The sequence below is a fragment of the Canis aureus genome, chromosome 11 (genome assembly GCF_053574225.1).
Source record: "Canis aureus isolate CA01 chromosome 11, VMU_Caureus_v.1.0, whole genome shotgun sequence".
NCBI lineage: Eukaryota > Metazoa > Chordata > Mammalia > Carnivora > Canidae > Canis > Canis aureus.
The window spans coordinates 22,142,613-22,167,957 of record NC_135621.1 but is presented as its reverse complement, the minus strand read 5'-3'; the positions used below and the strand labels follow the sequence as shown (position 1 = coordinate 22,167,957).

Here is a 25,345-nt window from a genome sequence, read left to right as displayed (position 1 = left end):
CCCAGGTGTTCTGGCACTCACAGAGGAGGGAATTGGGTGAGGCCTGGAGTTGTCAGGAAGGCTTCATAGATTTGGCAGAGGTTGAGCTGGGCCTGGAAGATTGGGTGGATTTTGAAAAATTGGAGGTAAAGTTGGAGATGCCACAGGAATTTGTAGCTCTGTAGGAACATAATGAGGTACACAACGAAAGGTACTTCTTCCATTGCCCTTGAGCCATTCTCTGGATCCCTCCCCCAAGGCTGACTATGTTTCCAGGTTCCAGTGTACACTTACAGAAATACTCAGTGTGGGACATCTGGGTGGTTTAGTTGGTTGAGCATTTGACCCTTGATTTTGGCTCAAGTCATGATCTCAGGGTCCTGAAATTGAGCCCCAAGTCAAGCTCAGTGGTCAGCATGGAGTCTACTTGTCCCTCTCCCTTTGCTCTGTCCCCTCCCTGCTATCTCTCTGTTATAAATAAAATCTTAAAAAAAAAAAAAAAAGAAATAGTGCATCTGTACTCTCCTTGCTCTTGTTCTGTCTTCACAGACTTATTCCATACCCACCCAGAAAGGCATCCATTCTTTTCCATGGTGGTGTTATAGTCCAATGTGTGGATGTAATGGTGTTTTAATCATCTCTCTATTAATGGACGCTCTGATTGTTTCTAGTTTTTCTTATGACAAGGCTCAAATGAATACCCTATGAATAACCCCTTACAAATGTCCCTGTGGAACAGATTTCTTCAAGTGAAGTTGCCTCTCAAATGTTATATATCTTTACAATTTGACCAACAAAGGGGCACCTGGGTGGCTCAATTGGTTAAGCATCCAATTCTTGGTTTTAACTCAGGTCTTGATCTCAGGGTCATGAGTTCGAGCCCTGCATTAGGCTCCAGGCTGGGTGTGGAGCCTACTTAAAAAAAAAGAAAAAAGAAACAATTTGACCAAGAAAAAGTTTGTTCATATGCACTCAGACCAGACTTGTAAGAGAGTGGCTCTTCACCCACAGTTTCATCAATACTGGGTATTATTCATTTAAAATTTTATTCAATATGTGACAAATTTCTTGTTCTACTGATGTAGTTATTTAATCACCTTTGAGAGTATGTGTGTGTCTATTTTTTGTGCATTTGTTAGCTATTTCTAGTTCCTCTTTGAATTTTCCATTTTTGTATAGGTTGGTCATTCTTTTGTACGTGTTCTTTATGTATTAGTGATGTTAGTCTTTTTGTATTGTATGTTAACACATTTTTCAAGTCTCTCATTTTTTTTTTAAAGATTTTATTATTTGAGAGAGATGGAGAGAGAGAGAGAGAGCGCACAAGTCGGGGTGAGGGGCAGAACGAGAAGGAGAGGGAGAAGCAGACTCCCTGCTGAGTGGGGAGCCAGATGCAGGGCTCAGTCTCAGAACCCAGGGATCATGACCTGAGCCAAAGGCAGATGCTTTACTGACTGAGCCACCCAAGCACCCCATATCCGTCATTTTTTTTTCTTTAACATTATAGTGGTTTTCGCCAGAGTCCTTTCAAACTTTTTATATAATTAGTTTGTTAACCTTATTTATAGTTCTGAGGTTTGTGACTTGCCTGAAGGCCTTTCTCCCATCTGAAAATAACATAATATTCCTCTGTATTTTCTTATAGTATTTTTTATCTTTCCTTTACACATGCATGCATACACACATGCACATACATGTACACATACTCCATTTAGGTCTTTGGAGCTTTAATCATTTGGAAATAGGTTTTCATGGTAAGATACATGGTCTGATTTCCTTTTCTGAAAAATAGGTGCCGTATCGTTTGGACACCATTGGCTGATGGCCCCTTGATTTGAAATGCTGTTGTAATCATAACTATGTGCAGGGTTGATGTGAGCCATTCATCTGTTACATTCATCTTTCTGCATAGTCTCACTGCTAGAACCCTGGGGTCTTAAGTACCGTAGATCTCTTACATATTTGCTTATCTGGTAGTGCAAGTCCTCTCACACTATTCTTTTTGGAAATTTTATTGGCTGTTTTTATGCATTTGCTCTTTCAGGTGAGCTTAGTGTCAACTTATCAGGTTTCAGAACATGCATGGTATATCCCACTGGGATTTTATTGGCTTTACGTTGAACTCAAAGAATTTTTAAGTGGCAGTTGACAGCATTGTAGTGTTGAGGCTAGATCCAGTGGTACATGCTTGCTTACTGCTCTTCTTTCTCGTCGAGCCACCATCACCTCTGCACTGGGCTGCAGAAGCAGCCCATCAAGTGTCTCGTTGGGACCACTGGCCCCTCTGATCCCTTTTCTCACTGAGACCAGGGCTTTGCCTTAGCAGTTCACAGGGCTGAGAATATCCCCCTCCAGCCCCTCTTCCCGCAGATTTCTCCTCATCTGTGGGTCTTTTCTCAGTTATCATTTCCTCAAGAAAACCTTCCCTGCTAGGTAAACATTCTTTCCCCCATTGCATTTCCCAGCCTTACTTCTTCTGAGTCCAGTTGTAATTTTACATTTGCTTTGGGTTCTCTGAGCACAGGGCTGGGTGTGCTGTTCCCTCATGTCATGCCCTCTGCCTGCCCAGCACCCAGCCTGGAGGCGGTGTTCCTGAATACCAGCTCTTGTCAGTGAGCTTGGGGTTTTCCTCTGTGTCTTCATGTCTCTAAGCAAAACCTTCACAGTATTCCTCATATGGTAGTGGCCAATTTTTGTTAAGCTTATGCCTGTAACCTTTTCTGTTTATTTGGCTGCTGGTGGGAGAAGCTCTTGGTTTCGGGATGTTCTTGTATCTTCCTGCTGAACTCAGGCCTCATTGCTGCACCTCCTTGTTGGCTTCCTCCTCAGGCTGGTTGGTGCCGGATAGTGCAGCAGCCCCAGCCTCCTCTCCGACCCTACAGCCTGCAGAGGAGGCATAGAGGGTGTGTCCCCAGAAGATTTCTGAAGAGCAAGGAGGGGCTTTCTTCTCAGCAGCCCCCAGCTAATTTGCTGTCTTCTTTGCAGCTCGGATGGGGTCCCAGGCCCGTTGTGGAGTCCCTCCCAGGTGAGGGCAAGCTTTAGCTCTGCAACAATCAGTCAGTTCCAACTTCAGAGTGGTGGGTTCAGCTTCCCCCCAGGCTGACTCCTCTTGTTACCAGGGCTGCCAGGGTGGGGGTGGGTGGGTTGTCACTTTATACAACCCGGATTCTGCTAGAAAGGTGGAGGGACAAACAGGCCCTGGACATCTATCAGAATGATCCTGTGACTTTCCCATCAATCCAGTTTAACACGTTGATAAAGCTACAAGATTTCCTGGCGCAGAGCCATTCTTCTGTTCCTGGAGTAAACTGTACATACTATTCTTTGAACATCGGGTTGTGTTTTGATCTGTGTGGATTTTGTTTTGGATCTTTTGTCCATATTCATGAGTGAGATTGGTCTGTGTCACATGAAGCCTTTTTACTAATGGAAGTTAATAGAGTGGAGAGATTCTGGGATGTGAAGGTCATTCAGTTCCTGGGCCACTGTGGCTGCGTCACTAAGCTCTCTGAGCCTGCTCCTCATTCACACGGTGGGGACAGCCCTGATGAGCTCAGGCTGCCATGCGGAGCGAATAGTGTCCGTGAAGGTGCCTGGTTAATGCTAAAGCTGGCACACTCAGAACTTCGGACACACACCTCCGGCACCATGTTTGTGAGTTTCCTCCATGAGGAGACAGGTTCGGAAAACACAACGGAGATTTCTCTCGGCTTTCTTCATATAAACCATAATCAGAAAACCAGCCTTGTGCGGGAGGAGAGGCCCTGGGAACATGATGGTAAACATTACATTATTGGTGTTCAGATATTAGGTTCCTGCTTTTCATAATATCCTCAGGGTGCAGGGGAAGATTCGATATTTTCTGAGATTCTGCTGTAAAGCGCAAGTTATTGCCGGTACCATCGCCCAATTATTCTGTACTTATTTTACTTAGACTGTAGTAATTGGAAAAAGATTAGATGTCAGGACTTTGTATTTTGTTGATTATATTACCAAAGTCTCTTTAATCGTTTCTTTTATTCCTAGTATTAATCATGAGCTCCTAGCTGTTAGGAGAAGAGCCTAATGGTGGATTCCTAACTTAAAGGAAAGAAATAATTACTTCAGTTTCAGTGGGATTGACTGAGCGTTGATATACTTGTAAATTGAAATGTGTTCTCTAGCCATTCGGGGCACGTGGCTGAGACATCGGGGAGACACAGAAGGTCCTACGGAATTCAGAGGCCCATCTCCTCACCCCCCAGCCCCTGCTGTGCCCTCTACTGCCCTCGGGAGGCTCTGCACCGGGCTCCTGGCTCCTCTGCTCCTGGCTCCTCTGCTCCTGGCCGGCCCTAGTCCTCTGTGACCTTCCCACCTGTAGGTCTTTGTGAAGGCAGCAGTGACTTGTACTAGTCCACCTTGAAGACCGTGTTGTCCTTGATGTGTATAAGTAACCTGGCTACACCCTTGATCAGTGCTGTGTGAGCACACACTTATCTCCATTAAATAATCTCTTTCAAAAGCAGTCCTGAGCAGAGCTCCTCCTATTCATAGGCAATGAATGGGGAGAGTGAGGCAGGATGCAGGAAAGAAGGGAGCCCTGGGAGGGCGGTGGAGGTGGGGACAGGTGGTGGTGGTGGTGGTGGCAGAGGGAGAGAAATAGTGAGAGGGAACAAGGGAGGGGGTGTGTGGAGGGGAGCCCCCGCTTTGGGCTGCACTGCTTCCTGGAGGGAGGTGTGTGGCACCTCACCTGTCTCAGGGTGGCTCTGGGGACACTTGTCATGCATTTAGCAGAGGTGCACTCTGTATGGCTTAAATGTAGGCAGGTGACAAAGTGGAGGTAACTCCTTGTCTCGTATGTTGTGAACAATCAGTATCAGAAATCTTTATCACTTAGGTTCATTCTGGTTTCACTCCTGGGGCCCCCTCCTGCCAGGAACACTGATGAGATATGTCAAAGCCCCATGGGGAGTCTGCTAACCGTTTGTAAACCCTGTTTTCTTTGTCTTCTTTGTTGCCAACAGAGGAATTACGCAAGTTGAGCTGGTCCGGAATTCCTAAGCCTGTTCGTCCCATCACCTGGAAGCTTCTCTCAGTAAGTCTCTGCGGGCCTGCTCATCAGCTTGGCTTGGCCTGGAGTGTGGCCCGTCAGCCGTGGCCCAGGCAGGCACCCGGTTTTTGCGGCAGTGAGCAGGGCCTTTGCCTGAGCTAAGGTGACATTTTCCATCCTTTGCTTAATTTCAAGCTTGGTTTGACAAGGCTGGCAGAGAATGAGGAGAAGTAATTATTTATGACAGCTGTATTCTTTTTCTCTGATTTTATTATTCTAAAAATCTTTGTAATATTTTCAAACCTGTGATAAAGTATCCAGCATAGACTATTTCAGTGCTTAAGAATCCATCACAGCAAAATATGTTTGACCAATTTCTTTCTTTTTTTTTTAATGTACTTTAGTAGCCATGTTAGGGGGAGAAGTTGGTGCTAAAAGTATCTGTGATTCTGTGATGGAGGCTGCGGTTCTGGGTTCCTCCTCCCTAAACTGCCCACTGCGGAGACTCCTGGAGGGGGTCGGGTGGGCAGGTGGGGCGGCTGTAGCACACTCCCTGGTACTTCCCTCGGGTTGGTATCAGAAGTGAGTTTGGTCCTGCTCAAAACTTTGGGGTAGTTTGTAGACCGTCTTCTCCTTTATCCCTTTTTAAATTATTTTTGTTGCTAAATCAGTAAAGAACTTTAAGTGTTCACTCTAAATTGAGTCTGACTTTCAGTATTTAAAAGACTGTTTCTTACTAATGAGTCTTAATAAATTTGTAGCTTAGTACCTCGTAATCCTAAATGCAGATGCCGTTCTCAACAGTGAATATTTATAGATTAAATATTCTCTTGCAATTAAAATTAGACCTGCTACAATTGCTTATATTTCTGTTTGGTGTCTGTTATTTTAAGCATTTGTATCTACATTTCCAAATGTCCTCTAGGATAGGTTACAAGCTTTTTAGATGGAACCGTAGGACGTTCTGACGTAAATACGTTTAAGACCTTCTAGTGCAGTTTTGTATTTGTTAAGGCTGTGCTGCCTCTGGGTGGAGAGCCCTCCTGAGTTGTTTCACCCTGTTCCTTTCCTTTGGTTCTTGGTCTGTGTCCGTCGTAGCTGAGCTACCCTGTGTGTGCTGCACAGGGCCCGGCTTGGCAGGCATGTGACCTGGGCTTCAGTGGGCAGAGGAGTAGAACGGGGAGGAGGCAGGGGCTCCACTTTGTTGGTTTGAATGGGAAGGAGGGTGTAGGTGGGTAGAGTCTGTAACCAGGAATGTTGGGGATGCGAAGGAAAGATCATCCAGGCTTCTCAGGTACACGTACTTGCGTGACCCGTTAACTGACCACAGGGACTCCTTGCCCAGACACAGAGATGAATGAGGTCCTTGCCCTCCCCATCAGGAGGAACTGGGTCAGGTCATCCTGCTCAGTGGGATGCATGGGGTGCAGGGGAGGGCAGGGCAGCAGCAGAGCAGCGGCGTGCGATGCCGAGGACGGACAGCCCCTTCCCAGGGTTGGCAGGTGCTACAGGTAGGAGGCTGGGGACTGGGAAGGTCAGAGGTGAACTTGGTGGTTCTGGACCCCTTTAGTATAGGAGTGGATTGATAGATGAGTTAAAAAAAAGTGTTGGCATCAGTGAGCAAAGCCTGTCTGTCTAGAGTGGGGGAGAACACTTAGGAGGGGAGGGGTGGTTTCAGGGCAGGGTGCCTACCCCTGTGGATGGCAGGCCAGGCTCCTTGGTGAAGGTGGGATGCTTCTGGAGCATCTTGAAGGGTGTGTCAGTGTCCTCAGGTCGGGGAGATGGGGAGGGTGTATGGCCTGGGGGATGCAACTGGGGTTGGAGGGAGAGCTGGTTCCCCAGGAATGGCAGGTGGACTGCTTGGATTAGGGAGGGGTGGGGAGCCAGGGGTAGCTGGGGACCAGGAGCAGGCCAGCACCTGCAGGAGTTGAGTGAGGTGTGTAGGGGGATGGGGATGGGATGGCTGTTTCTGGAGCAGGAAGGCCGGAGTCTCTTGACAGGTCTCTTGGCTAGTGCCTTTATTCATTTGATCAGTATTTCTTGAGCAATTTTCTGTGTCTCTGGCACTGTGTCTGGTGCTGGGAGATAAGAAGGGAAGTGGATCAAGTCCCTGTCCCTCATGGGGCCTGCAGAAAACAGAGGGGGTCCCTGCCTTCCTTGGTCTCCCCCAGGACAGACTGGGATTTCATCCATTCTCTCAGGAGTCAAGATCCCCAGGGAACTGCTCACCTTGTGTCTCTTCCTGTCCTTTTTTGCTCGTTTCACAGTATCTGTTGAGTGCTTGCTGTGTGCCGGGCTGTGCACGTGAGAGAGATCCCTGCAGAAGTGGTGGTCTCTGGCTGCCGAGCTGCAGGAGCAATTAGGTCGGTATCACAACCAGGGCCTGGCAGGAGGTGGAAGAGTGTGCCTGTTGAAAGGAGGGGGTGCACAGCCAGGACAGAAAACTGGGCAGGGGAGGAGGGGCTAGAGGCTGCAGGAGCGGGGGTGGGTGGGACTCGGCCTGCTGTAGTGGGACACTGGTTGGTTCTTTGGGGCTGGACTCCCCATTCAGGGGACACATGCTCCTCGTTTCTTCACCATGCTCTGGGCTGGAGTAGTAGTCTTACCCCAGCCTTCAGGTGCCCCCAGACAGCCTGGAGAGACAGGCTTGTGCACATTCTGCACGGTGCTCTATGCCCTGGAGGTAAGATGGGCTCTGGGCATCCAGGGGAAGGGAACCACCAGGTTGAGGGGTACTAGTCAAACATGGGCATGGCCGGTGGGGGGTGGGGGAGGGAAAGGAGGTCAGAATTGAGGGGCCATCATCTCCTATCCCCTAAACATTGACCCAGGAGCTGCCTTGTGAGCCTCACCTTGCCTCCTGGTTACTCCCAAGGAGACAGCTGAAGCATGTTTTCTGTAGCGGAAGAGTTGGCGAGCACCGTGAAGGATGCTAATCATTTATTTCTGGCTCAGCGAGTGTTTCCCTTGCATCTGCCCTCGGCCACCAGGCCCTTTGCGAGTGCTGGGTCACAGAGGAGTCTTGGAACCTGGTGGGGAGAAAACCCAGCAGGCATGTCAGGGCCATGGGGGTGTGGAGAAGGGTCCCCCAAGTGAAGGCCACCTCCCTGAATCCCAGGCTTCACATTCCACTCTCCTGGGAAGCTTTTGCAGATCCTGGGGTCTGGGCCCACAGAGCAGATTGGAGCCTTGGGGTGGACTGAGGCATCGGGGTTTGTACCAATTCCAGCCAACGCTAGGCTGAGAAAGGGTGATGGTAGCAAGGACGTGATGGCTTTGGGCTTTGGGCTGCCTCTTGACCTGTGTTTTTTTCATCTTGGGTGCACGTTAGTGGTGCCTGGGAAACTAGGTGTCTGGAGTCCACAGGGATTCTCACATGTGGCCAGGTTGAGTTCCACGTGGGACAGCAGGGCATGCACGGACCAGCCGGGAGACAGGACCCACTGGAAGCAGCATGCCTGGGCTGAGGTGCCTGGGCTTGACCGAGAGGGTAGTGCCCCGGAGGCTCAATGGCATGGGTGAGGCTGACTCCGGCCCTGCCTGTCGCTTCCGGGACCCTGAACCCAGGGACCGAGGAGAATCTGTCATTTGTCCTGTTGAAGAAGACAACTAAAGCTGCACTTGAATATGAATCTACTTCAAGACCTGGCAAACTAATGACTTCTTCCCCCAGTATGTTAACGATTTGTCATTAACGTGATCCTGGTGGTCTGTTGAAGAGCCCTATTCTTAATGGATGAGTAAGAAATGCTCCTTTAATGAAGAAAGATGGGAAACTTGGCTCCTGTCATTTACGGAGGACTAACATATACTCTAGTCTAGGACATATCGTTAAACCACCATTAATGCTGTTTAACATTTAAATTCCATGCAAGCATGGCAGTAATTTTTAAAAAATTAGCACTGTAGAAAATCGTATTTTTGGCCCACTTAGTAATAACTATTTCAGAAACATTGAACAAAAACTAATTAAACATTGAACATTTATGCTACTGAGCAGAATGGTTACAAGTGATAAGTGAGGTGCTGGCGTCACCCTGTCTTCTTGAGGTGTGTCAAGGTAGGTTCGCACGTAAACCCGCGGGAGGGAGCCACTTGATGCGTGTGTCACTGGGACAATTTTATATAAGTATATGCAGGTATTATTGTTTTACATTTATGATTAGTGTTTTTATAGCATGCTAATACGGCAATTAAGTTTTCTGTAGTTCTGTCATTTAAAATTCATTGCATACTTGAATATATTTCGTTTGCATAATTTCCAGTCTGGCTTAATTATCTGAAGGCCCCAACTTGCATATGTGTGTTTTCCTTTAGGAATGGGAGTGTCAGGAGTGTGTTGGGAGGGGGGGAGGCTTTTTATTGCCTGGTTCCCATTATGGCGTGCTGCCTTTTAGAATTTCTCTTTTAAGAAGTGAAGTTAAAATCTGGGAGTAGGGGAATGTGTGAATCCTCGTTCACGGTCAGTAAGAGCCCTTCAGTGGCTTGGGGTGGGATTGATGGACGGCAGTCCATGAGGCTCCCTGGTTGCCCCACTGGGCCGGATCGACGGTGGGCCCCGGGCTGGCACACGGGGCCTCCCTGTTGGCTGCTGCACATGTCCACGCTCCTCACCGCATGTGCTCTGGCCTCGCCGAGGTAGCCTGGACACGCTGCCTGGTGCACTCGATGTAGTTGGGTGACTTTTCTTAGGGCGTCTGCCCTGTTTCTCTTCCCCACCTTGTTCTCCAACACTGGTGCCCACCCCAAACCAGTCCTAACCAAGCCCAGAACCGGATGCTTACCGGTGCTTACTTGTCACGCGGCAGCGCAGACCCCCAGGGCCGTGGCCCTCCTCGGGGTATGGTAGTATCGCTGCACGTCCCGTTGGCACATTCATTGTGCAGCAGGTCTGCGTCGGGTGTCTGTGGTGTGCCCGCAGCACTCTGGGAGAGGAGCAGCTGTGAGCATAGCGTGGGGACGCCCGCCCTGTGGAGCTTGCGGTCCTGGTCCTGGGGTCGCCTAGAGCAGGTGCCTGGGTGGCAGGAGTGCAGGGGCCTGGGGGAGGCGCGCTGCCAGCTGCTGCACCCCTGGAGGAGACGTGCGCCGAGGGCAGCGCGTGTGCCCGTGCCTTGCGCTGCAGGTTGTTGAGTGCCAGCCACGAAGCGCACGAGCCCTGGCACAGGCAGTGGGCAGGCCTGATGCTGCGGGGGCAGACGCTCAGGAGACAGCATGGTGCTGAGGACACTGCCGCAGGCCCTCGAGCACAGACCCGAAGAGCTTGGGGGCCGGCCCCACTGCTGGGGTCAGGCGCTGGCCCCGCTGCCCCGCTGCTCCGCTCCTGCATCTGGCCTGGGGCGGTGTTTGCTGAGCCTGTGTGGAGGCCAGAGCCTCAGGCCCAGGGAGTTTGCAGAGGCCCTGAACCTGAGAGCCAGGGGCCGGCAGCCGTGCGGGGAGGGTGTCCGCCTCTGTGCAGGGGCGTGATAGAAGCCTTGGCAGCTGCTGGAGCTCAGTGCGGGGCTGCGCTCAGCATCTCTACCTCCCGGTGTTGAGCCCAGGGTCTGAGCGTCTAAGGGTCCGATGGCCCAGGACATGCGTGGAGCTCAGGGAACAGTGTGTGTGGTGTAGTGTGGTGTAGTGTGGTGTAGTGTGGTGTGGTGTGTAGATGACTCCACAGGGCAGGGTCATGTTGCCTAAGTGTCTGTGACTTGAGCAGGTGCCTCTGCAGAGGGCGGGGAGGCAGCGGGCCTGAGCTCTGGCTGCAGCGTGCCCTCAGGCCCTGTAACCCTGGGCACCTTAACGAAACTCCTGAGCCTTTTCCTCTTCTGTGAACAGAATGACGTCAGCTTGTCCACAAAGCACGGTTGGAGGTGCTGCTGTCCGTAGCTCATGCCTGGTGAGCAGCCGGCCCTTCACCTACTCAGCCTGTGGCCATAGCCGCGTCAGGACAAGTGTTTTTTTTCTCTGGAGATGTTGGGGTCTGGAGGTAGCAGTAAAGTCAGAGGCACTGGTGGATCCTCCTGGTCCCTGGGTGGGTTGTCTCCGAAGCTGTCACTGTCGTGATGAGACCAGGTCCTCCGTCAGGTGTGACCAGCGCCTGGAGTGGTAGCCCCCCAGCAGGGACAGGGCCGGGTTCCTCACAGGGAGGGCGCCCCGCCCCGTGTTGGGTGCTGCACCGGATATTCCGGGTGGTGCTGGCTGCAGAGGCCTGCTGGTGGATGTGCTTGGGCGGGGGACTCATGGAGACCGCACAGCAGGCGGAAGGCACTCGGACACGTACACTCGGAGGGCTGGTTCTTGTTTTTGTCGCTGTTGTAATTAATGAGAATCGATCTGCCCTTCAGGAGATTAGCAATCTCTCATCTGATCAGAAGATAGAGGCGAATTCCCAGTGGTAGGAGCTCCAACTGGCTGAGCTGTGAGTGTGAGTCAGCTGGACCCTCCAATGCGTGTGTCCCTTTCTCACCTCTTCTGATGAACTGAACACGTGTCAGGGCAGGTGCTCCTCAGGGGGGCCTGTCCTCAGTGCTGGTGACACCCGTGACCCGGGTTGGCCCCTTCCTGGCGGGGATGCTTGGGAATAAGGCATCAGGAGCCTTCACTATATCTAGTTTCTCCTTGAATGAATAGTTGACTTGTGGGGATTTTACGTCAGGAAGGAATCAGTTGTGGCTCACTGCCATGCACCTTAGCATGCTGGACCATGAGAAAGAGAGTCCCAGCCTTCAGAGATAGGGGGAAGGTAGGTATAAATACACGCATGTATGGACACACATGATGGGAGACCTTCAGGATCAGTGTTGAAGAGCCTGGTTGGCAAACTTTCTGGAAAGAACTAGCTAGCAGGGTCTCAGTGGGTCACACGGTGTGCTTTGTGCCTGCTCAGCTGTGCCCAGTGGAACAGAAGCAGCCCCACGCAGTTAGCACACGAGTCGGCATGGCCAAGGTGTAGCCAAGTGTTACTCCCAGCGATGTGTGGCAGGCTGGCGTGTGCTGGGCTAACCACAGCTGGGGTCCAGGCATGGTTTTAAGGTGAAATGCGTGGGCACGGAATGTTGGATAAAGGACATTTTCTTACAAAGGATACGAGAAGGACTAATCATAAAAGATTAATTAAAGACGCTCCATTAAAGTTAGGAACTTGTCTTCATCAAAAGACATCATTAATGGGGAGAAAAGGCAAGGCAAGCGGGGAAGAGGAGATGCTCACAGAGGACTCAGATGCAGATGAGCCGGGGAGAGGGAGGTGACCTCAGGGAAAACGGGGCTACACTTGTACACACATTAGGCACTGGCATGCACTTCTGTGGGAGGGTCATCACTTTGGAAAATTCTGCAGCAGGGCCTGTGAAAGGGAAGCGCGGCCAGGGGTCCTCCTTCTTGGTACATATCTAACAAGATGCGTATATGTGCCACGATGGACAGGAACAGGAGTGTTTATAACAGAGAGCGGGAGCAGCCCAAATGTCAACAGTAGAATGGATTTTGTACATGGGAACAGGCAGCAGTGAAAATCGGCTACTCTTAACATGTTACAGAATTGAATGAATTTTTCAAATGTCATGTTGAGTTTAAGCAGCCAGACAGAAAAGATGATTCCCTTTATACAAAATTCAGAACTAGACAAAATTTACCCCAGTGTTAGCAGTCAGGGACTTAGGTGCAGGGAGGAGGTGAAGGACAGTGATTGGGGGGCTCCTAGGGGGCCTCAACTGGGTCAGTTTGTGATAATATCTCACACTTTATTTATTTATTTATTTATTTATTTATTTATTTATTTATCTCACACTTTTTAGATGAGCGTGTGCACATATATCATATACATTCTGTTTCAATATTTATTAAGAAGCTTAACTGGTATGACCCCAGTTTGTTAAAGCAAATGTATGCGAGAGTGTAATCGATAATAGAATAGATGTTCATAGAAATGCCTCAAGGAAGATAAAGAACAGATGTGCTCATACATCTGGAAAGATGTGGCTGGGTTCAGACCCATCTCATCGTCAAGGCTGGCTGCTCTCTGAACTCAGCGCTCCATCAACTCAGATCTTCACGGTGGATCTGCAGCCCACGGTTCTCCACGTGATCAGGGTGGCTGACACAGCTCCAGTCTCTGCATATTCTCTTTTATTATTATTATTATTGTTAAAATATTTATTATTTGAGAGAGAGAGAGAGAGAGAATGGGTACGTGAGCTGGTGGGAGGGCAGAGGGAGAGGGAGAGAGAGAATCTTAAGGAGGCTCTCTGCTGAGTGCAGAGCCCGACCTGGGGCTCAATCCCAGGACCCTGAGATCATGACCTGAGCCTAAATCAAGAGTCAGACGCCTAACCAACTGAGCCACCCAGGTGCACTTCTGGACATTCTCTTTGATTCACAGGCAGCTGCAAAGAAAAGTGGTGGGCCTGGCTTTTGTGCCAGCATTGGGTCTCCTCTCTACCTCTGAGCCTGTCAGTCCCTGTGGCCAAGGAGATGGCCCATCAAGAACTGTCCTGAAGGAAGGGGATTATGGGTTGAGAACAGGGACACGTGGTTCCCAGAGGATCTTCAAGGCTCCGTTTGAACAAGGGAGCCATAGGTGTTTAGCAGCAAACACAGTGATGCTACTACAGAGGTGGGAGCATTTTATTTTATTTAAGATTTTATTTATTTATTTATTTGAGAGAGAGAGAAGCAGAGGGAGAGGGACAAGCACACTCTGTGCTGAGCATGGAGCCCGATATGGGGTTTGATCCCAGGACCCTGAGATCATGACCTGAGCTGAAATCAAGGATCGGATGCTTAACCAACTGAGCCACCCAGGCGCCCCAGACGCGAGAGCATTTTAAAAGGCAGAAAGTACCATATAGGATATATTTGTTCATCCATTCACATGCTTCATCATACATGGATTCACTTAATAAAAATTTGGCTGCCATGTGGCTGGCCCAGTGAGGGGCTGGCCCCGAGGAAGTCACGTGCCAGGTGCTACTGGGGCTCTGAGTGACCAGCCCCACCTTGGGTGTACTGCAGTTCAAGCCTCCTGATGAAGTACCATGGAAGAGATGCTTGAGCGATGAGCAGGAGGTAGCCAGGTAAAGCTTTAAAACATTAAGGGAAGAAGCAAGGAGAAAATCTTTCTTATATAGAAGAAGCACTAAATGTAAAAGAAAAAGTTTACAAGTTTGGAGATCATAGAAATTTTAAACTTCTGCTCTTTGAGACAAAAAGGCAGACCACAGATTAGGAAAATATAATTGTAATATGTAAATTGTGTCTAGAATACAGAACCTTAAAACTCACTGGAAACACAAACAACCTGATTTAAAAAAAAAAGGGCAAAAAATTTGAACAGACACTTCACCAAAGAAGAGAAGCAGTGGCGGATTGGTACATGGAAAGATGTTCAACGTCATTAATTGGTAAGGACATGCAGTGAAAACTGTTTAATAGAATGGCTAATATTTTTTTTAAAGAATTTTTAAAGAGATCTTTTTATTTATTTTATTTTATTTTTATTTTTTTAAAGATTGTATTTATTTGTTCATGAGAGACACAGAGAGAGGCAGAGACACAGGCAGAGGGAGAAGCAGGCTCCCTGCAGGGAGCCCTGTGTGGGACTTGATCCCATGACCCTGGGATCCTGTCCTGAGCCAAAGGCGGATGCTCAACCACTGAGCCACCCACCAGTCCCTTAAGAGATCTTTTAAAAAGATCTCTTTAAGATCACTTTAAAATCTTTAAAAAAGATTTTATTAGAAATTTTTTTTTGTAAGGGAGTCTTTATTATTTTTCTCCAAATTTTTAAATTCCAGTTAATTAACATATAGTGCAATATTTTAGGAGTAGAATTTCGTGTTTCATCCGTTACATACAATACCTTATAGTGCTCATCATGACAAATGCCCTTCTTCGTGCTCGACACCCATCTAGCCCGCCCCTTCAACCCTCAATTTGTTCTCTATTATTATGAGTCTGTCTCTTTTTAAAATGATTTTATTTATTAGAGAGAGAGAGACGGAGAGCACAAGCAGGGGGAGGGACAGGTAGAGGGAAGGGAGAAGCAGACTTCCCGTTGAGCAGGAAGCCCAACGTGGGGTTCTATCCCAGGACCCTGAGATCTTGACCTGAGCTGAAGGCAGACACTTCACCGACTGAGCCCCCAAGGCACTCCTGTTAAGCATCTCTAATGGTTTGCTTCCCTTTCTCTCTTTGTTTTTTTCTCCTTCCCATGTATTCATCTATTTGGTTTCCTAAATTCCACATGTAAGTGAAATCACATGGTAGTTGTCTAAAGATTTTATTTTATTTTTTAAAGTAATCTTTATACGCAGCATGGGGCTTGAACTTGCAACCCCGAGATCAAGAGTTGTGTGTTCCACTGGCTGAGCCAGCCTTGAAGCCCCAGACTGGCTCATGATTTAAACACGGCCAATACTAAGCATCAGGGAGGGTGTGGAGCATTTGGGATTCTCATACACTGTTAGTTGGAATGTGAAACCATATGCTCACTTTGTAGAAGGTCTGGCAGTTTTGTAGGAGGCTAAACACGCAACTGCACGGTGCCCCAGTAAGTCCCCTCCTAGGTGTTTAACTGGGAGGAATCAAAGTGCATAGCCATAAAAACCTTGTACGAGAATATTTATAACAAGCTTTATTCATAATAGCCCCAAAGTAGCAACAACCCAGATGTTCAGCAACCAGGTCATGACCCGACAAACTGCTACGTCTGAACCATGGGATACTACTCAGTAAGCAAAGGAAGTAACTGCTGGTTCACACTTCAGTCTGCACAGATCACAAAGACAGTAGGCCAAGTAAAAACCACACGTGGGTCCCCAAATGATTCCGTGTGCATGATGTTCTAGGCCAGGCCTCAGTGTGCTCCCTGGTGAGGGGCCCAGCAGCTCCCTGGGCTCTCGAGGTTCAGAGCGTGGAGATGGCCTGCCCTGGGCCCAGGGTGGGTTTGGGGGTGATAGGAGTGCTCTGTGGCTTCACTGGGGGGTGGGTGTAGGTAACAGCTGTGTACCCTTGTCCAGTGTCACGGAACTGTTTACTTAAAAGAGGTATATTTTATGTGTGATATGTCAATAATGTTGATTTAAAAAGTAGAAACAAAAATAAAAAAGCATCCAAAACACCAAGCAGCGTGGCCCTGGAGTCTGGGCTCTTCAAGACCACCTGCACCTGCCCGCCTTTCTGGATTTGAGTTCACTTTATGTCCTGGGGCTGCAGCTGCCATGTGCCCAGCAGTGTTCAGAGAGAGGAGAACATTTGCATAAGTGACTATATGTATGTGGGTGCATGTATATTGTGTGTGTGCGTGTGCATACACGTATGTGCACACACCTCTGTATATGTTGTGTGTATGTGCAAACACACACGTATGTTCTGTTGTCATAAGAGCATGCAGACTTCTGAATTCTTGAGGCACGTGAGGCATTTAGAGTGAGGGCTGATCTCAGCCCTGCTCTGGGAGAGCATGAGGTACCAGCCTGCCGGGGAGCTCCGTTCTGACTCCCAGTGGATGGCCCCAAGGTGTGGCTGGCTCAGCGAAGGCCACGTGTGTCTGAGCACGAGCCCCTGTTTGGTGCCCCAGAGGCCAGCTAGCTGATTTTCTTGATCTCTGTTTCTCTTTCCACAACTCATTGAGGCTCCCCCGTGTCCAGTTTCAGAATGCCATTCCAGACTTGGGGAATCAGCATTGACCATATACACTTTGTGTTTTTGTTCTTTTTCTCCCCCAGGGTTACCTTCCTGCCAATGTGGACCGAAGACCAGCCACTCTCCAGAGAAAACAGAAAGAATATTTTGCTTTTATTGAGCACTATTACGACTCTCGGAATGATGACGTTCACCAGGACACCTACAGACAGGTTGGCTCTCTTCCTTGTTTCATGTTATGTGAAGAACTTTAACTTGGTGATGATAGGTAGGAGGAAGTGTTTTCTCTAGCATGTCCTTAATTGGGTCACACATTAGTGTTTTCTAATAAAAAATGAGAATAAAAATGGTGTGCTTCTAATAGTAGTAGTTTGCTTATCTCTGGTTCTTTCTACAAGAGTGAAAGGGTGTTTTTAATTGGAGTTGCAAAATGGATGCCCATGATCCCTTGCCAGCACCCTGAGACCTGGCTGAGGAGCGGGGGGCGCCTCTTGTCTCAGTGAGCTGCTGTTTGGCCTGCAGGCTCAGGAGCAGGCACTTGGCTAGGTCGATCCGAGGAGAGTCCCTGTGGCCTTTGTGGGCACTGGACCCCCTGCAGCCCTGGGGGACGGGGTTTAGATGGAAGAGAGCTGTGCTGGTTTGTTGGACTTGGGGGCATGCAGTTTGGTCCATAGCAACACGTGTGGCCACTTTATTGTTTCTGCTGTTTAGTTTAATACAAAATGGGTATAATTATGGCTTCTTGAATAGTCCATTGACAGACGGTGTGTATAATGGGGAAAGTACTTAAAATTGATTTACAGTTCACAGTACATTCAGAATTTTCTGTTAGAATAGCTCTTTGAGAGCTTTGTGATTCTGTCTTTGTTATATGTGAGAATTCAGAATGGTTGGTGATGCACACATTCATTCATTGATTTATTGTGCTGCATTTAAACAGAAAGGTAGTTCTCAGCTGGTAGCCCTGCCTTCTGTTTCTGAAATCAACCTCTGACTTTCCTGAGACATGTCAGTACCAAATACTTCCTTTTGGAAATCCCTCTTCTGGGTGAAGGAGCCTTGCTGAATTTTTCTGACTCAGATGTGGGCTAGCCGTGTCTCTGTCATTCTGGTATAGATCTGTTAGAGAGGACTGAAGACAGGCCTTCCCTCTGATTGATAACCAGAGGTCCTTTAAAGTTCATGGATTCTGGGAGAATGTCTTCTTCGTGGATGGGGTGCGGGAGCTTGGGAGGAGGACTGTCCTGCTTTAGAGTGAGGCCCAGGAAAGGGCAGGAACCCGCCTCTGTTGCCTCCTGCGGCGGGGCCCCTCTGCCTCTGGCTCATCCTCAGCCTCGCCTCGGTGGCTCCTAGGGCATGAGAAACTGATTTGAGAGGGATTGCACTTGGATTTGGGTGGGGAAATATCAGCTTACCTGATTTATTTTTCCACCTCACTAATTTTAGGGAATGGGCCAATTTGGTATTGGTTTGACTGTGTTTCTCATGAATTTTCATTCAATGAAAAGACTTCCAGAGGATGACACTAGCATCTATCTATAAGATTTACCAAACTGTATTCTATTATGAATTTCATAAGGGAAAGTTAATTAAAAACGGGTTACATGCATCTTTATTCAGTTACTATGATAGGTAATAAAAAGTCTCCATATTATTACGAATTCCCAGAATGTTTCTACATTAACAGAGCTGAGACAAGCGTAGCCCACGGCAGTTCTGTTGGCCCGCTTGCTTTGCTGCCAGCAGACCCGCCTCCTGGAGGTGCACCCCGTGCTGTCTAGCTGCCACGCTTTCAGACACGCTGCCCTGTCCAGGCAGAGTCTGGTCTGGTGTGGGGCTCGGGCACTCTGGTGTCTCCCTGCTTGCCCACCCTGGGCGGCTGCCCCGCTGTCACACACCACCAGGAGGCCGCAGGAGTGCAGGCCTGCGCTCATGCCCTCATGTCCTCTGGCATCTGCTTAAGTGTCTGGTGGAAGACGTCATGCCCGGAGCACACAGAGTTGGTCTGATGAAAGATTCATCCAGTGTGTCCTCCCTCCTCTGGGAGTTGTGGTCTCCTCTGCATGCTAGTCCTGTACATGGGGAGCAGGCGGCCTAGAGGGGCACACACAGCCGTCTGGGTCAGCCTTGTGCAGCACCCCCTCTCAGGTTGGACCTCATCCTCCCGTTGGCACAGACGATGGCAGGTATTAGTTATGGTGCCTGTTGTCCCATCCACCCAGCAGACACACGACAGGCAGCTCTTCTGTAAGAGGGGACAGATGTGTGCCTGCCAGAGTGTGATGGCAGGGGAGCAGTGTTCTGGGGACAGCCTGGTGCAGGAGGTGAGATCAGGCTGGGGGCCTCTGGCCCCCAGTGTGGACTGTGCGCCCCTCCCTTCCAGCACTGCTGTGCGCAGACCTCCTTCACACACTGGGCCGCAGGCACATCTCCCTCGGTTCCTCCCTGTGTTACTCGCAGGGCTTGGGGCTGATTATTTCCCATGCTGCTCTCCTCCGGCTCCTTCCCTCTCATTCTCCTTCCCACTATCCTTCTCTGCTGCCCACAGTCCGTGCTCCCCGAGTGCTGAGTCCACCGGCCCCCGGCTCCCTCCTGGTTCTCTCGCCAGGCTGGGTGCCGCTCATCCTAGTTTCTGGGTTGTCGCCTGACAGAAGAGCCCCAGGCAGGAGCCCATTAGTGGGGAAGCAGCCCCAACTCCTTGGAATGGTGCGGTTGGCGGGGCTTCTCAGGCTGTGTATCCTCCTGTGCGCTCTTCACCAGTAACCCTTGGAGGGAGGTGGCAGGCACCTTCTAGACAAGGACGCTGGCCCCAGGGCCTTAGTGATGTCACCAAGGCTGTAGTGCTGGTGAGGCAGGGGAAGGACATTGTCCTGGGCTTGTGGACAGTAGGATCCTCGTGGTCATGTGCAGAGACGGGGGAATGAACCTGAATTGTAGACTCCCACTTGGCATTAAGGTGTGCACGTCTTCCTTCAGCCTTCTTGGGCCTTTTCCTGGGTGATGGGGTGGCCAGTGGGGGTGTTCATGTGGGATGTTGGGAGCCAGCCTATGATGCCAGCTCAAGCCCTGAATGCTCTTGCTTGGCCGCGGCTTGAACCTTCGGGGTGTGCGTTCGTCTGCAGCATGGGGACTTCATGATGACTCTCCCATCAGGCGGTGGCCAAGCTGGGCTCAGCCGACACCAGCAGAGGTGTTTAAGTGCTTCCTTTGAGAAGTGCCCTGGATTCCCATGGGCTCTGTGAAGCGGAGAAGAAAGTGGCCTGGGCACCCAGAAGAAGCTGTCACAGCCGAGGACTTGTACACTATCGATGCACCTGAATTGCTTCCCCGTGTCGGAGGCTGGAAATCAATGTTTACTAATTGCTATGGATTATGTTGCTAAATAGCTGAGGGCTGCTCTCTTCCTCATCGCTCGGCAGCAGCTGCTAGGTTGGGAGGTGCCAGGCAAGCCTCCACGCTGGGACTGGGGGAGGCCCACTCAGGTGGAACCTGCCGCCTCCTCTGGAGCCGAACTCAGCGACATAAGGAATTTGTGTTTTCAGCCAGAGCAGGAGCAGGTTAAAGTCCAGAGCGGATTCATCGCTGTTACTAAGTATTGCTGTTTTAATCACATGCTTATGATGACATTTGCCATCTTGTAAAATAATACATCTTTCTCCTGCGTCTCCAGATCCACATCGACATCCCTCGAATGAGTCCAGAAGCATTGATACTTCAGCCCAAAGTGACAGAGGTAAGAGCTGGGATCTGGAAATTCCTGTTGAGGTTGTTTCCCTCTGTTGGAGTGGTGGGTTTCCGCGGGACTAGTGAGATGGTTGGTGCAGTCGGGGTGCTTTACCCACAGCAGGTTTGGGGGTAACTTATTCTTAAAATATTTTGTGTGTCATATGGATGCATATAGAAGGTACAGGTGTGTGTCCTTAGAGCATATGCTTGTGTCCACCCCCACCTGAGGACTGAGAACTCCACTCACATTGGACCCATGGTGCTGGGGCTGCTCACGGTTCTTACCCTGTTCTCGGAGGGCCCCCAGAACCTGACCAGCCTCCTGGCTCTGTGATTCCTCATGCCCTCGGCATGTGTTGTGTGGTGTTGTGGCAAGTTCAGATCAAGGCAGCAGTCGGGCCACATCCTTCCCTGGTACCCTCATCCCTCTGCAGCTTGTGTTTTTCCTCCACTTTATTTTTTAAGCTTCACCTAATCTGTGTGTCCGGTTGTCTAATATCCCCTCGTTTAAATATGGCACATTTTCTGCAGCCTTTCTCCTGTTGTTGGCATTTGGGTCGTGTCTCACATTTTGCAATAAGGACCTTCAGGGACATTCACGCAGGTGCCCACAGACAAAGGTTTCTCCTAGGCACTGCCGAAGGAGTGAAGCGGTTGTGTGGTGGGGTGTGAGCCTGTTGAGCCTACAAGATGGTGTCAGCATGCTCCCACGCGGGCTATGCCTGTGGAGTGTTGGAGTCCTGTGCTCCGTGTCCCCGCCAGTTCCTGTGGTCCCTGGACTTTCCACTTCTTGTCCGTCTGGTGGACTTTCCTGTCATGGCCATCATTTCTCTGGTTACTGGTGGCGATGAGCATCTTTACCTTTATTTATGGGCTCCTGTGTTCCCTCTCCAAGGAGATGCTTGCTTCCATCTTTTGCCCATTTTTCTTTTGGTTTGTTGATCTAATTTTTTATTGGCTGCCAATCTTCATGTGTTAGGGTTTCTAAATCTTTGTCAGTTTGCCTGTCACACGTGTCCTCTTCCATGCTGTGGCCGCTGCTGACTCCCTGCTTGGTGGAGGTTGATACCAGAAGGTCTTCGTTTCAGCGTGGTTGAACTTCTCCTGTCTCTTAAGAACTCTCCTACACATACTTCACGCAGCTCTTCTCCCGTATTCTCTTCTGAAAGTTTTAACCTTTGCCCTCCACCCTGGTGTGTGCCATCCATCTGTCCCTGCCAGCCGCTCACCATGTGAGGGAGGAATCTGGTGAACTTGCCCGTGCAGTGACCTGCTGGTCCGGCCTCATGTCTGCCTAGGCGTCCCTTCTGGCGTTTGTCCTTCTCATGCTCAGACACGTTTCCAGGTTCTCTGTCTTGTCCCTCAGTTCAGGGTGTCTTCCCTCAACACCACAACTGCCAGTGAATTTGGCACCCTGAGTGTCCCTGTGCGGGTGGGGGCCTCAGGCCCGTGCGCTCCCACCTGGTCCTCATGGGCAGACGACCCTGTATTTGTGTTCACTGTCTGCTGGCTTTGTGCTGGGAGCTGCACCGCATCTGGAGACCAGTTTGGGAGGATGGACACATTCATGAAACCCAGTCTCCGTTGTCGCGAACACGTGGGTCCTCCATATCCTAGGCCGTTTGTCGTGCCTTTCAGTGTAGTTTTAAAATGTGCTCCATAAAAAAAAAATATGTCCCTTATTAGATTTATTCTTAGTTATCATATTTTGTTGTTATTGTAAGCAATATCTCTTTAAAATTGAATTTTTTTTTTACTGTTTGAAATACTTGTTTTGCATCTTGAGTGCTCCTGTAAATGCACTTTTAAACTTCACTATGTCTTGTACATTTAGTAAGTTTGTTGAACAAATTTCCTGGATTGTGAAAGCAAAAGCACTTCTAGATTGTAGAACACAAAAGGAGAAAATTAGTTTTCCACAGAAGTAGTCATTTTGAGACACTTCTGTTTGATTGTCTTTTTTAATAGTTGTATTTACTGTATCTGGAAAACAAAGAGATAATATATTGTTAACCTCTTTTTCACTTTTTTTAAAAATAGAAGATAGAGTCAGCCACAGACCTTTGTTTTATTTCTTTTTTATATTTTTCCTGCCACTTGACACATCTTTTGTAGAGCCGAGCTTGCAGGCTCTGAGTTTCAGAGCAGGGATGCAGTCCCTGCCAGTGGGTATTGATTGGTCTGCTTGTGTGTGATGCCCTGGGATCCTGGTCCCATTGGTTTGAGGCGCCTCTTCCCTGCTGGTCTCTCTGCTGAACAAATTCTCACTCTGCTCTCCTGTGCTTCCCTGGGAGCTGCAGACCCTGCCCAGGCCCCCGCTTAGCAGGGCAGCACGTGCTGAGGGGCTGCTGGGCTCCCAGGAAGGACGTGAGGCTCGTGTGGGCTGCCGTGTGACTGAGAGCACCATTTGGGCACAGCTCTGGGTGTGTGGGGTGAGAAGTGACAAGCAGGAGACTCTAGGAAATGTATGGTCTTATGATTGTCAGTAGGTAAACCAGGTTCTAGCTCCTGGTACCGTGGAGGCTCGGCTCAGGGCTCTCTGCAACAGGCAGTACATTGCCTGACCGGGTGGAAGTTTGTCCCTGTCCCAGGCATGAGCTCGCTGGCAGTGAGGCGGTCACTCCTCTCTTCTCGGCTTCCCCATAGTGGCCCCAGTGGACCTGCTCCAGCTCTCGGCATCACACTTGTATTTGACCAGCAGGAAGGAGAAGACACACACAGAAGGATGTGCCCGTCCGTCTCCAGCTGTTTTGTAGAAGTTGCTTGCAGCACTTCGCATATTCCGCAGTTCAGAACTTTGTCGAGTGAAGTGGGAAAATGTAATTCTGATTGTAGTTGGTCTGTGTGCATCCCTGAAGCCTGGGACTTCTGATGACTGCTTGGGAGGAAGGGTTTTAGCATGTCCCCGCGTCTGTCCACATGTTCCTTTATTCATTCAGCAGTGTTGCCCGGTTCTGCTCTGTCTGCTCGTCCCCTTGCTCCCTGTCTCTCCCTCCTGGGGCTTCGTTGAGGTCTAGTGGATTACAATAAAGTTCACCCATTCTCAGCATACAGTTAGGTTAGTTTGATACCTGTGTGTAGGAATGTGACAACCACTTGAATTGTGATGTAGAACATTCCATTACCCTGGGAAGTTCCCTTGCTGTCAGCCTCCCATCCCTACCCTGTGCCCTGTTAACTACTGATCCACTTTCTGTCTTTAGAGTTTTGCTTTTTAAGAATTTCATACTGATGGAATCACACGAATTTCAGACTTTTGGGGCTGGCTTCCCTTGGGGCTCAGACACCCGTCCACATTGTCACGTTGTTGCTAAGTAGGACTCTGCTGTCTGGTGTATACCTCAGTGGGCTTACCCATTCGCCAGTTGAATCCTGGGCTCTTTCCAAGTAAGTGTGGGTCATCACAAAACTGATTCATGTAGAGCTCTAATGAAGGCACCTGTTTACCCCTCTCTGCCGAGTACCTAGGAGTAAGGAGGCTCTACACTAAGTGTATGTTTATATACGTTATGAGGAACCGACAAACTGATTTCCAAAGCAGCTGTTCCAGTCCGCACTCCCGCCAGCAGGGCATGGGGGTTCTTGCTCCACATCCTTGTCAGTACTTGGTATTGCCAGTCTTCTTAATTTTAGCTATTTGTAGTGAGTGTGTGATGGTATCTTACAGAGTTGCAGTTTGCAGTCCCATGATGACTAACGATGGTGAGCTTTACAGATGCTGATTTGCCATGTGTAGATCTTGTTTGATCAAGTGTGTGTTCCATTTTTGCTCACTCTTTAATTGCTTTTGGAACCTTTAGCTTGCTTGTTCCCTGGCTAGCTGAGCCTGAAAATTCTTTTTTTATGGAAGCCCAGCTAGATTTGGAGGCCTCAGGACTTGTTTAACTGCTGATAGGAAGATTTTGAAACGAGTAGGGTGGAGGGAGTAGTAGGGCCTGACGGCCAGTGCCCATCCACTCACAGCCAGAAAGCAGAGGCACAGCTAGAGCCAGTGACCTTTGTCAGGAGGACACCGCCTCCGCCCCTCCCCGAGACCCAATGGACCCCAGGAGTACAGCAGACCTTCTAGCTCCAGTGCCTCAGGCAGCGTGTGACACAGAGTGGCTGCCTGCCAGGCCTTGTCGACTGAACAGCGCACAGGATTCCTCTTTCTCTTACCTGTGACTTCTGAGTGTCTGGTTCCCTTTGGGGCTTTGGGTTTTACCGGGAAGGTGCCGTGTCAGAGGTGCAGTCCTCGACGATGCTCTCCCATTCCGTGCACCCTTTGCTTGTTTCATGGCTCTTCCTCTTGGATTGTGTTGACTTCTTGAGTGTAACGTGACTCACTCTACCTGTTTGCTCCCCGAGAGCAAGCTGGGGCCCTGTCTGTGTCCTGGGTAGGTGCCTAGAGCATCTCCTAGAACCTCATGGGATTTAGGAGAGTTTGTTGAAATTGGTAATTAATATTTTTATCCAACTTCGTTGTTTGAAAGTAAAATTCCTAACTTTTTGGCTCTTTGGCTTTTGATTGTTGTTTTAATCTCCTGTCCATTATTGAACAAACTCGATCTAATACTTTTAAAAATACAAAATCTGACCTGTGGCCCTATGACTACTCTGGTGGGTGCAGTGGGTTTATTAGAAAAACCATATTCAAATATAGCTGTTGGGGCTTTTCTGCTGAGAAAGTCATCATCTACCGAGTGACTTTGCCTCCGTGGTTATTACATTATCTGCCCTCTGGTTATCTGCTCCTTAGAGCAGTTTCACATATTAGGGAAATAAGATGCTTTTTCCAATTAGCCATGCAGAAGTGATGTCTCATTACATTTAAACAGATACAGAGGATAATGAAACATGCAGGCTTTTTAAGCCACATTGTTTATGTGCAGTTTCTAGAATTAGTGTGATGGGTTTTCGGTGGCCTTGAAGGATGGACATTTGCTAGGAGGCAGAGAGCGGCAGAGCACAGGGCACGCTCAGAGTGGGCCCTTGCCCGAGACTCTGCTC

At 49.3% G+C, this 25,345-nt stretch overlaps 1 protein-coding gene across 3 annotated transcripts in view; it reads left to right on the top strand.

Annotated features, from left to right (window-relative positions):
• The window catches only part of TBC1D22A (TBC1 domain family member 22A), a 334,472-nt gene that overhangs the window by 85,848 nt on the left and 223,279 nt on the right, over window positions 1–25,345 (top strand). For all 3 annotated transcript variants that reach the window (XM_077914077.1, XM_077914075.1, XM_077914074.1), the window contains exons 5-7: window positions 4,983–5,053; window positions 16,714–16,842; window positions 20,301–20,363. In XM_077914077.1, coding sequence (XP_077770203.1) covers window positions 4,983–5,053; window positions 16,714–16,842; window positions 20,301–20,363 — 263 coding nt within the window. The remainder of the gene's footprint in view (window positions 1–4,982; window positions 5,054–16,713; window positions 16,843–20,300; window positions 20,364–25,345) is intronic.